The sequence below is a fragment of the Carcharhinus amblyrhynchos genome, chromosome 12 (assembly GCF_965287045.1).
Source record: "Carcharhinus amblyrhynchos chromosome 12, sCarAmb.v2.hapA, whole genome shotgun sequence".
Classification (NCBI taxonomy): Eukaryota; Metazoa; Chordata; class Chondrichthyes; order Carcharhiniformes; family Carcharhinidae; genus Carcharhinus; species Carcharhinus amblyrhynchos.
In genome coordinates, this window is record NC_137335.1 from 10,580,116 (window position 1) to 10,593,066 (window position 12,951).

Below are 12,951 nucleotides of genomic sequence, written 5' to 3' on the forward strand. Positions count from 1 at the left end.
GTACATCGAGGGAGAATTTAACATGGCCAATGCACATTACCAGCGCGTCTTTTGGACTGTGGGAGGAAACTGGCGCACCTGGATTGTAAATGGTACAGATAATGATTTGCCAGATCAAACATAAACAGAAGAATACCCAATGTCCTGTTATTGGATGTGGTAATGGAGTTATGAACTGTCTTGTGACTTAGTGGATAAAGTTTATAAAGTTGACTTATTAGTGTTACAAGTAGGCTCACATCAAGACTGCAATGAAGTTACTGTGAAAATCCCCTAGATGCCACACTCCGGTGCCTGTTCGGGTACACCAAGGGAGAATTTAGCTTGGCTGATGCACTTACTCAGCACGCCTTTCGGACTGTGGGAGGAAACTGGAGCACCTGGAGGAAACCCACACAGACACAGGGAGAAAGTGCAGACTTCACACAGACAGTGACCCGAGAATATGTTTAAAGAATATATTGTTACTGAATATCAGACACAACATTCAGAGGTAGAAAAGAAAGAGAAATTGAGCTTGTTTCTGCAGCCACCATTTATTATTTGTCATGACTGTCAAACAGAAAGACGTATATTGATTAATAAGCTGCTTTTATTTTTCAAGATCACAACACGACAAAATAAATGACCGCTAACTCTTGTCTGAAACCCATGGGTCAACTAATCAAATGAAGGCGCTGAGAGGAATTTAAGAAACATTGCCTGCATTTATTTTTATCTCAATTTTTAAAAAAATTAATCAAGTTTTTGAACGACATATTTACGTGAACCACATACACAGTATGAACGACACATAAGCTAGGACAGTAACTGATGTCATTTTCCCGTATGCGACAATTGCATTATATTGTAACGCAAACAGTAAAATTGAAAAGGAAACATCAAAATCTTTGAAAACATTCAAGTAATTATCACCTCACGTTTCCAGATATGACTGGAAAATGAACAAAATAAGATCAGAAATGGACACAATGCAGCATATGTGCAAAAGACACAAATGTAGCAGTTTTGCCCTGTTGGTCAACAAAGAGTATTTCGAGAAACAGACCCACACTACTGGATTCTGTGTTCAACAAGTCAATAAAGACTTGCCTTTATATAGCGCCTTTCACAACCTCTGGATGCTTTACTGCTAATTAAGTACTTCTGAACTGTAGGCACCGTTATAATGTCGGTAATGCGGCAACCAATTTGTACACAGCAAGGTTGCACTAACCAGAAGTGGCGACGGCCAAATAATCCATTGTTGGGCTGTCGATGCAATGATGAAAATTAGCCAGGACAGCAGAAATGGCTCCGGCACTCATCCCCAAAGTAGCATCACGGCATCTTTTTAAGTTAACTTGAGAGGGCCCGAATCTAACACCTCTTCAGAACAATGATGCCTCCAAGTTCATTGTGTGCTGGACCACATTGTCAGCCTAGATTGTTACACAAAGGTGTTTGGAGTGGGATTTGAACCTGCACTTTCTGTCTCAAAAGGCAAACATCTTACTCATAGAATCCCTACAGGCAGAAGCAGACCATCAAGTCTGCACCAACCATAATCCCATCTAGGCGCTATCCCCATAGCCCCATGCGTTTAGCCTAGTGAGTCCCCCTGACACTAAGGGGCAATTTTAGCATGGCCAGCCAACCTAACCTCACATCTTTGGACTGTGGGAGAAAACTGGAGCACCCGGAGGAAACCCACGCAGACATGGAGAGAATGTGCAAACTCCACACAGACAGTCAACCGAGTCTGGAATCGAACCCAGGTCCCTGGCACTGCGAGGTCACGGTGCTAATCACTGTACTCATTGAATCCCCATTGACCCTTTCCAACTGATAAAGTGGAGGAGTGGAGTTGGTGGTGTAGAAGTATTGTCATTGGACTGGTAATCCTGAGGCCCAGGGTAATGCTCTGGGGATCCGGGTTCGAATCCCACCACAGCGGATGGTGAAATCTGAATTCAATAAAAATCCAAAATGTTGACTGATGACTATGAAAACATTGATGGATTATTGTTAAAACCCATCTGGTTCATCAGTGTCCCTTTGGGAAGGAAATCTTTCACCCTTACCTGGTCTGACCTACATGTGAATTGAGTAATGTGGTTGACTCTTAAATGCCCTCTGAAATGGCTGAGCAAACTATTCAGTTCAAGGGCAATCAGGGATGGGCAATAATCAGCTACTGATACCCACATCCCCTTAATAAATAAAAAAGTAAAATGTCCATTTATATTATCATAGCTAATTGATTTTCCATGTATGAGTCATGAAACTTAACAGTGAATAAAATAGATAGTGTATATTGTAGTGCATATTTATAAACCTTCCATGTTCCTTTGCTCGCTCACCTAACCTACACATCTCTATTAATCACTTAGTGAGGAAAAATTTACTACCCTGGCCTTTGACTAAAGTCAATCTACCCATGATCGCACAACATGCATTTTTGAAAGCTATTGTGTTCATAAAGACATAGAATCCCCACAGCACAGGAGGCCATTTGACCAGTCAAGCCTGCACCACCAACAATCCCATGCAGGCCCTATCTCCGTAACTCTGCTTATTTATCCTGCTAATTCCCCCTGAATCTGAGGGAGAATTTATCATAGCCAATCCACTTAACTAGCATGTTTTTCGGAGTGTGGGAGGAAACCGGAGCACCCGGAGGAAATCCATGCAGATTTGGACAGAATGAGCAAACTCCACACATACAATCACCCAAGGCCGGAATTGAACCCAGGTCTCTGGTGCTGAGGCAGCTGTGCTAACCACCGCGCCACCTTGATGCCCTTGTGTTGCCCAATGAGATTCAACTTTAACTCAAATAAGTGTCGCCTTCATTAGTTTTAAGGTTTATTTATTAGTGTCACAAGTAGGCTTACATTAACACTGCAATGACATTACTGTGAAATTTCCCTAGTTGCCACACTCGGGCGCCTGTTTGGGTACACCGAGGGAGAATTTAGCATGGCCAATCCATCTAACTAGCATGTCCTTCAGAGTGTGGAAGGAAACCCAAACAGACTCGGGGAGAATGTGCAGACTCCACACAGATGTAACCCAAGCCAGGAACTGAACCTGGGTCCCTGGCGCTGTGAAGCAGCAGTGCTAACCACTGTACCATCGTGCCACCTCACTGTGCCACCCTGTCGCCATCCGGCCGGGATAGGGTTCAGCCTTGACCCCTTGGTCATGCTGTCACATCTAACCTACAAGATGAGGTTATTAAGCCCAGCTCCGGAGATTTCCAGAAGATACTCTGGGCTGGTAACTCTGCGTTATCAAAGGCATGGCCTTTCTGATTAAACACCACAACCAAGTCCCAGTTGACTCTCTTGGGTGGATACTCAGGTCCCAAGGCACTCTTTGAAGAAAAGCAGAGCATGCCTTGCTAACTGTCACACAACAGCTAAATCAGATGATCTTGTCATTTATTTACAAAGGGTGGGATGTTGCTGTCTGATTTACAACAGTGATTACCTGTCTAAACCATGTTGTTGGCTGGAAAGGATTTGAGAACATTCCAAAAGTCTTCACGATGCAAATATGTTAGCAGCTTGTACAATAACACAACAAGCAGCAATTTCGACCTCAACGTGTCACTCAGCATCAAACCCACACTTCCATTCTCCTGACATGCAATAGTTTGCTTTAGGATTAACAATAAGTTAACTGCGAAGGTTTAGTTTGTGACAGCTGAGAATTTGCCTCTAAACTAAATGTCATTCCCGGGCACATTTGGGGATGGGTAAATTACACTGAGTTCAACAACTTCAGAGCTTGAACTTCCCCCCATCTCCCCCCCCCCACCTTCATTCCATTGCCATTCTATTTCATATCTTCCCTTCATCCCATTCTTTAGCATCCCTCAATCTCACTTATGTTTTTAGACTTCCCTATTCTCACTCTCCATCCCCCCCATTCCCCCTCTTCAGGTCACATTCTTGTCGGTAGTCCCTTAACAATCTGTACCTCTATTCTGTCATTCACACATTCTAATCACTTGATGGACACTTTTAGCAGCCTTCATAACCTCATTGACATTCGTAGAATCATAGAATCCCTACAGTGCGGAAGGAGGCCATTCAGCCCATCGGGTTTGCACCAATCACAATCCCACCCAGGCCCTATTCCCATAACCCCACATGTTTACTCTGTTAATCCCCTGAGACTATGGTCAATTTAGCATGGCCAATTAACCTAATCTGCACATCTTTGGACTGTGGGCAGAAACTGGAGCACACGGAGGAAACCCACTCAGATACGGGGGGGGGGACGCGCAAACTCCATGCAGACGGTGACCTGAGGCCAGAATTAAACCCAGGTCCCCAGCGCTGTGAGGCAGCAGTGCTAAGCACTTTACCACCATGCCTCCCTTTCATTCCTTGTGTCCTATTACAGCACCTCCCCCACAACCAACCCTCAGACTAAATTTCTTCTGATTTATTTAACGAAGGGTCATTAGACTCGAAACATTGGCTCTATTCTCTCTCCACAGATCCTGTCAGACCTGCTGAGATTTTCCAGCATTTTTTGTTTTTGTGTAAATTAGGCTTCCTGGTCTAGCTGAAAATACAGTACGTAATAAGACTTAACCTTTCCTACCCAAGCGTGTTTTGGGCTGACATCAAATGTTGCCTTTAGTTCATTTGCTCCATTGTAACTGTCCGGCCGTAATCATTTCCAAGCTCTGTACACATTTAATTCATAGTAGGGACACTTTTCTGCTTCTTGTCATAGAATGATAGAATCCCTACAGTGCAAAAAGAGGCCATTCGGCCCATCGAGTCTGCACTGACAACAATCCCACCCAGACCCTATCTCCGTAGCCTCACATATTGAACCCACTAATCCCTCTATCCTACGCACATCGGCACACTAGGGGTCAATTTAGTATGGCCAATCCGCCTAACCCACACATCTTTGGACTGTAGGAGGAAACCGGAGCACCCGGAGGAAACCCACGCAGGCACGAGGAGAATGTACAAGCTCCACACAGACAGCGACCTGAGTCGGGAATCGAACCTGGGTCCCCAGGGCTGTGAGGCAGCAGTGCTTACCACTGTGCCGTGTCGCTCTCCCCCCACCCCCCGTGCCACCCTGCTGCCACCATGTCCTGGCTGTGATAATTTTTTTTTTATCTCTGTTCAACGGGGATATTTTGATGCGAGTCTTCAGGATACTCAGCTCTGTACAGTGAATATTACAAAATCACAGAGGCAGGGTGAGTGCGCAAAGCTGTGATTACAATGTCCTGAGGGGTGAAGTACTCTGACGTGTGACAAAATAGCTTTCACTATAGTCCAGCACTCGACATGACCGAGGAAGGCCAGCACAAACTATGGGGTGAGATGTACAATGCCCACCTCTCTTGCTTTTCAAACGAATTTTAACCATGTGTGAACTTACAAAACAAAATCTTTTGATCAACATAGCTGGTGAATTATTCTTACAACGAGTACAATTCTGATCCGACGTGCGGTTAATAAACCAAGCTTTCTGCTTAAAAAAGTAGGATCACATTCCGTCGACATCCCCCTCCCCATAATCCTGGTCAACAGAGCAGCGCTATAGCAACAACCCGACCCCACTTCACTCAAGTGTCCGGCATTCAGTGATTGTGCATTTTGCATTTAAACTCGGAGCTGCATTGACTCCCCTATTTGGCATCGTTATACATTGTGGGGGAGTGGGGAGGGGACGGAAGGAACCTTGAGGGCTCAAATTAAACGTGCTGTTGGGTTAATCCTTTAGGAGTCGGAACAGCTCACATCAATATCAAAGCAAAATACTGGAAACCTGAATGTTCAAATGAAAAGAAACAGAAAATGCTGGTAAAGCTCAGCAGGTCTGGCAAACAACTGCGGAGAGAGAAACAGTAAATCTTTCAGATCCTTACCTTTGGATCATTTAGATCTGAAATCTTAACTTTCTTTCATTAAGATCTCAAAAAAATTAACTTTTTTTTTCATTAAGATCCTGAACATTTTAACTTTTTCATTAAGATCACAAATATTTAAACACTTTTTCATTAACATCCCAAACAGTTTAACTCTATTATATCAAGATCATAAACATTTTAATTCTTTAAGATTCCAAATATTTAACTTTGTTTCATTTTGGTCCCAAACCTTAATTGTTTCACTGAGATCCCCAGTGTTTCTCTCCACAGATGCTGCCAGACCTGTGGAGTTTATCCAGCATTTTATTTCAACCCACAATAATGGTTGGTGAAGAGCAATGAGAGGGGGAGAGAGAGAAGGACTCACTTGGGAACACAGTATTAATCATAGAACACTGAACCACCACAACTTGTTGCAGCAACACGACGATAACTGATTACATTCTTAGTAAAATATATTTACCATGTTTCTCTTTTGATTAAAAAAAAGTCAAGAGGTATTGGGGGGTGGGGACGGGGAGGATATTCCAGTTTGCATGTGATAAACCAGTGTGTGCTATTCCAGTGTGTGTGATATTCCAGAATGTGATATTCCAGCGTGTGTGTGATACTCTAGTGTGCAATATTCCACCGTGTATGATATTCCAGTGTACGTGATAAACTGGATTATACAGTGTGTGATACAGATAATTCCAGTGTGTGTGACACACTGAGTTGATACAGTGTGTGTATTCCAGATATTCCTGTGTGTGTGTGTGTGCACACGATACTCCAGTGTGTGTGATATTCCTGTGTGTATGTGTGAGATACTCCACTGTGTGCTAGGCCAGGTTGTGTGATATTCCAGTGTGTGTCTGTGTGTGAGATACTCCACTGTGTGCTAGGCCAGGGTGTGTGATATTCCAGTGTGTGTCTGTGTGTGAGATACTCCACTGTGTGCTAGGCCAGGGTGTGTGATATTCCAGCGTGTGTCTGTGTGTGAGAGATACTCCACTGTGTGCTAGGCCAGGGTGTGTGATATTCCAGTGTGTGATACTCCAATGTGTGTGTGAGATACTCCACTGAGGGCTAGGCCAGTGTCTGTGATATTCCAGTGTGTGATATTACACTGAGTGCCAGGCCAGGATGTGTGATACTCCAGAGCATGACACTCCATTGTGTGCTAGTCCAGAGTGTGTGATATTCCAGTCTGTGTTGGTCCAGGATGTGTGATACCCCAGGGTGTGTGATACTCCAGTGTATGATATTTCAGTGTGTGATGTTCCACTGAATGCTAGTCCAGGATGTGTGATACTCCAGGGTGTGTGTGCTCACAGCATGGTGGTTCTGGAGGTGCAGGTACCGTTCCTGTAGACAGGCTCGGAGGCGAGCTGGTCGGCCTGGAACTCCAGCGGGCCGCACGCCCGGCTCTTGAGCGCGGCGCTGGCGGCGGCGGCGGCGCAGTAGTCGACGGGCTCCTCGGTGCCGTTCTCCAGCCAGCGGAAGCACAGGATGCGCTGGAAGGAGCGCCTGAAGTTGTCGGAGAGGAAGCCGTACAGGATGGGGTTGGCGCAGCTGTTGGCGTAGCTGAGGATGAGGCACAGGTGGGTGAGGGTGGTGTCCAGGCGGGCGAGGAACACGCCGGCCAGCTGCAGCACGTAGAAGGGCAGCCAGCACAGGACGAAGGCGGCCACCACCAGGAGCACCATGCGGGTCAGCTTGCGCTCGGAGCGGCGGCGCTGCTGCCAGCCCGCCCGGAGGGCCACCCCCCTCATCTTGAGGATGATGAGGATGTAGCAGAGGCAGATGGCCCCCAGGGGCAGGAGGAAGCCCAGCAGGAAGGTGTAGAGGACGAAGGCCACCGACCAGGCGGGGCGGGGCCAGAGGAAGTTGCAGACCACCCCGCCTTCTCCGGTCCCGCCGACGCCCTGCTCTCCGGTCCCGCCGCCTTCTTCTCCGGTCCCGCCGCGTTTTCCGCTCCCGCCGGCCGGGCTAGTACCGGCGAAGACGATGATGGGCAGAATGACCAGCAGCGAGAGCAGCCAGACGGCCAGGTTGATGAGCTTGGCCACGCTGGGGCGGCGGTAGCGGGCCGCCTTGATGGGGTGGACCACGGCCACGTAGCGGTCCACGCTCAGCACGGTCAGGCAGAAGACGCTGGTGAACTGGTTGATGCCGTCCACGCTCAGCACGGCCCGGCACAGCAGCGGGCCGAACGGCCAGCGCCGCAGCGCCGCCGACACGGCCAGGAAGGGCACACTCAGCATGAACAGCTCGTCCGCGATCGCCAGGTTCAGGATGTAGATGTTGGTCGCCGTCCGCATCTTGGCGTAGCGCAGGATGACAAAGATCACCATGGAGTTGCCGGCCAGCCCCACCAGGCACACCAGCGCGTACACCGACTGCACCAGCACCGTGCCAGCCCCCAGCTCACCCCCCTCTGCCCACCCCGAGCCCGACTGGTTGGAGGGCACCCACTCCGACACATTGAGCAGCTCCCCGGGGGCCTGCAGGCTGCCCATCCCTGCCCCAGCTCCCCTTGCCCTAGCTCTCCCCCCTGCCCCAGTAACCCCCCTGCCCCAGTAATCCCCCTACCTCTCCCCCTGCCCCAGTAATCCCCCTGCCTCTCCCCCTGCCCCAGTAATCCCCCTGCCTCTCTCCCTGCCCCAGTAATCCCCCTGCCCCAGTAATCCCCCTGCCTCTCTCCCTGCCCCAGTAATCCCCCTGCCTCTCTCCCTGCCCCAGTAATCCCCTCTGTCCAGCTCCCCCTGCCCGAGCTCTCCCTTCCCCAATAATCCCCCCTGCCCCAATAATCCCCCTGCCCCTCTCCCTGCCCCAGCTCCCCCTGCCCCTCTCCCTGCCTCTCCCCCTGCCCCAGCTCCCCCTGCCCCAGTAATCCCCCTGCCCCTCTCCCTGCCTCTCTCCCTGCCCCTCTCCCTGCCCCAGCTTCCCCTGCCCCAGTAATCCCCCTGCTCCTCTCCCTGCCCCAGCTAGCAGTGCAATGACCCTCTTTCTTTCCCCCTCTTTCTTTACCCCTCTTTCCCCCCTCCTCTTCTCCCCCTCCTCTTTTCCCCCTCTCCTCTCTCTTCTTTCCCCTACTAGCCCCCCTCCCTCCCTCCCCTTACTCACTCATTTCCCCTCTCTCTGTAATTATCATCCCGTCAGACTGAGCACAGAGAGAGAGAGAGAGAATGCTCAGACACAGCACTAGCAGCAGACTGTGTGAGTGAGTGAGAGTGCAGTGCGGTTACTGGGCTCCAGCTCTATCTATTTCGCACCCCCCCCCCCACTCTCTTTCTCTCTCCCTCTCTTTCTCTTTCTCTCTATCTCTCACTCTCTCTCCCTGTCTCTCCCCCTTCTTCTCTCTGTCTTTCTTTCTCTCTCCCTCTCTCCTGTCTATCTCTCTCTCCTATCTATCTCACTCTCCTCTCTTTGCTTTCTCATGCCCTCTCTCTCCTCTCTCCCTCCCTCTCTCTCCCCGTCCTCTCTTTTTTTCTCTCTCTATCTGTCTCATTCGATCTATCTCCCTCTCTCTCCTCCTCTCTCCCTCCCTCTCTCTCTCCCCCCTTATTCTTTCTTTCTTTCTCTCTGCCTTTCTCTCTCTGCCCTCTCTTCCTCTCTTTCTCCTCTTCTCCTCCTTCCCCTCACTCTCCCCTCTCCACCTTCCTCTCTCTTTTTCTTTCTCTCTTCCTCTCTCTCCTATCTCTCACTCCCCCCCGCTCCTCTCTATATCCCCCTCTCCTCTCTGTCTCTCTCTCCCTCTCTCCCCAACCTCTATCTCTCCTTCTCTCTACCATCCCCTCTCTCTTCTCTCCCTCCCTCTCTCCTCTATCCCTCTTTCACTCCCTCTTTCTCTCCTCTGTCCCCCCTCTCTCCTTCTCTAGGTAAGTGGCTGAAGAATTATTCTTTCTTCCTATTAACCCCTCCCTCCCCCTCTGTCTCTCTCATTCTATCTGTTTTCTCTTTATCTCTCTCTCTCCTTTTCTCCTTCTCTCTCTAATTCACTAATTAAATGCCAGGACCTTAGGAATGAATAATTCTCAATTCTAAGGGAAATTATCTGCAGTCTGTGGTATCTAATCAGCTCCCCACTGGTTTGAATCACAACTTTTAAATCTATCGGTGCAAAGAAATACACTCAGTCCCTTAGCTACCTTACACCCAACCTCTCCCTTAACCCCCAACTCCCCCTTTCTCCCAACTCCCCCTTACCCATCTTACCTCTTTACCTCCCAACCCCACCTTACCCCGCAATTCTCACTTACCCATCCACCCAGCGGCATCTCCTAATAAAACAAATAACATGCTATCTGATGCGCCAGTAGAAATCCATTCCGGAGAGGCAAATTTGAGGTCCTTCTCTCCCCCAAAGGTAGCTTTTAAAATATATCTCTAGCGTGAAATACTCTGGGACAAAATATTCACCCTGAATTTCAGGGGTTGCTTTTTAACCAGGCACTCAGCACTCCCACTGGACCCATCAGGGACCTCCGACCAAGAATGGGATTGGAAATAGGGGATACAGACTTCCAGAGTCAGCAGGAGGCCATTCTGCCCGACTCCAGCAGACACACAGCACTGGCACCCCACACAGCATTGGCTGTAATCTATTCCCCGCCTCCCACCCCTCCGGGTCACTTGTGCTTAAGAGTTTATTTGAGGTTTATTGCATCGAAGAATTTCCCCCTGAATTGAGAATTAACCTCAACTTATTGCACTTTCACGGAGTTGTGGTGGTGGTGGGTGGGGTGGGGTGGGTGGTCAGAAGTTGGGAGGATAAGGATATTTTTGCTACCTTAGGAGTTAGAAACTTTGTGAAGGTCTACAGCAGCGCTGAAAATCTGGGAAATAAATAGCCATGAAGAGTATTTCAAAGCTCCGAAGCCAAGTTTCCCCTGAGGCTAATTTTCATAATTTTGTTTAATTCATTCAAGCGCATTGCTGGCTGGCCAGCATTTATTGCCCATCCCTAGTTGCCCTTACTCAGAGGGCAGTTGAGAGTCATACATTGCTGTGCCTCTAGAGTCACATGTAGGCCAGACCTGGTAAGGGCAGCAGATTTCCTTCCCTAAAGGACATTAGTGAACCAGATGAGTTTTTCTGACAATGGTTTCATGGTCATCCATAGATTCTCAATTCCAGATATTTTTTATTGAATTCAAATTCCGCCAATTGCTGTGGTGGGATTAGAACCCAGGTCCTCAGAACATTAGCTGAGTTTCTGGATTAACAGTCTAGCGATAATGCCATTAGGCCATCAGCTCCCCTATGTTTTCTGTGTGTCACATTCGATACTCAAACAGGGATTTGTCTGCTTTTTTTCTCTGTCCAGACAATGTGGTTATCTGAATGAAAAAACTATATTGAACTGGATGAGTGGCTTGTTAGCCAGTCTGTGGATATTTAGGAGTCAACCACATTGCTGTGATTCTAGGATCACATGGAGGCCAGACGAGTAAGTACAGCAGATTTCCTTCCATAAAGGACATTCGTAAACCAAATGGGTTTCAATAACAGTTAACTTTTAATTCCAGATTGTTATTGAACTCAAATTTCACCATCTGCCATGGTGGGATTTGAATCCAGAACATGGCCCTGGGCCTGTGGCATACTAGCCCAGCGACGAAACCACTGCGCCACTGGCTCCTGTTAGGGATGAGGTTAGAAACTCCAACATACATCATGAAGTTAACCTAGACCTCAAGTTTATTTGATTTTGGCATTAGTGTGAGCTTTCATTCTATTAATCCACTCGGTAGTTTTTTTAAAAATAAACTTTATTGAAGAACACAGTTAGAATATGACTGAAAGAATTAGCATAACTTTTACCAGTTGAACTACGTAAACATGACAAAGTATAAACCTTAATGGCTAGCTATTTCTATAGTTCCAATTTAGGCAATACCGCCATAGACAGACATCCTTCTTCAGAAACTTTTGGCACCAAAAACATATATTGTCACTTAAATCATAGAATCCCACACAGTGCAAAAGGAGGCTATTTGGCCCTTTGGGTCTGCACCGACAACAACCCCAGCCTGTCCTCATAACCTAATGTAGTTACCCAGCTAATTCCCCTGACACTAGGGGACAATTTAGCATGGCCAATCCACCTAACCTGCACATCTTTGGATAGTGGGATGAAACTGGAGCACCCAGAGGAAACCCAAGCAGACATGGGGAGAAAGTAAAAAACTACACAGTCACTCGAGGCCGGAATTGAACCCGGGTCTCTGGCACCATGAGGCAGCAATGCTAACCACTGTGTCGCCAATGCAAGACTTCCAACCTTTTAACCTCTCTGGACAGATACAGAAAGAGACCTGCCTTCTGACTCCCAGACAACAATTTCCAGAGAAAGATCTAACTTCAAGCAGCAGAACCTCAGAGAAAGAGACCTATTTTCTGGCGGATCCCAGTCTCTAACCTGCGGAGAGGGAAACAGAGAGTCAGAGAGCAATTCTCTCTATCGATCCCAACAGCAACTGAGCTCATTTTCTCTCTGTGAGTCCAGTCACATGACTTTCCCTGCCAAAATCTGACTCAAGCCCTACGCTGAAACCTCTCCAGACAATAATACTAAAATAACAACCCTGTGTTAGTCTAGCTTAAAACAAACAATTAAGATCAATTATGCTGCAGTAACAACATGGGTTGTTGGGCACAAACAACGTGGCACTGATAATAAAACAAACTGCTACAACAAATATTGCACAAGAAACATGACACAAATATATTTCTTAAAGGCACAGTATCATCACAATCCCCTTGTTGGAGACATAGCTCCCCTTCAGACACCAACCAGCTAACCCCTTCCCAGTAGAGAAGCTCCCAGATACTGGGCAGAGCTCAGGTGGAGAAGTCTCCCTACGGTTCCGCATGTCTTTCCCAAGAAGAGGGGCCAACAAATGCAGTGGGTGCAGGAGGTGGGATAGGGCATGGCTGCTGGAGAGCTACGGGTGTTTCCAATAGCAGGAATGAACATCAGATTGGATTTTCCATCCCAAGACCTGAAATTCCCACCCCAGGTCAATGGACTTTTAAATGGTCTGCCAAATTTTACACCCATCTGGAAT

The 12,951-nt window shown here is 47.8% G+C and overlaps 1 protein-coding gene across 1 annotated transcript; it reads right to left on the reverse strand.

Moving 5' to 3' along the window:
- Positions 1 to 5,654: 5,654 nt before the first annotated feature.
- LOC145350534 (somatostatin receptor type 1-like) lies at positions 5,655 to 8,247 on the reverse strand. The gene is made up of 2 exons (XM_080199732.1): positions 7,879 to 8,247; positions 5,655 to 7,806 (listed from the first exon to the last, which is right to left on the reverse strand). The coding sequence occupies exons 1-2, from the start codon at positions 8,230 to 8,232 to the stop codon at positions 7,207 to 7,209; spliced, it is 954 nt and encodes a 317-aa protein (XP_080055858.1). The 5' UTR covers positions 8,233 to 8,247; the 3' UTR covers positions 5,655 to 7,206.
- Positions 8,248 to 12,951: the final 4,704 nt, after the last annotated feature.

Excerpts from the sequence above, each read along its gene's own strand:
- LOC145350534 (XM_080199732.1), bottom strand. The coding sequence starts at position 8,232 with ATGGTGATCTTTGTCATCCTGCGCTACGCCAAGATGCGGACGGCGACC. Across the intron at positions 7,807-7,878 it reads TTCTGCCCATCATCGTCTTC|CAGGGCGTCGGCGGGACCGG; the intron begins GCCGGTACTAGC and ends GGGACCGGAGAG.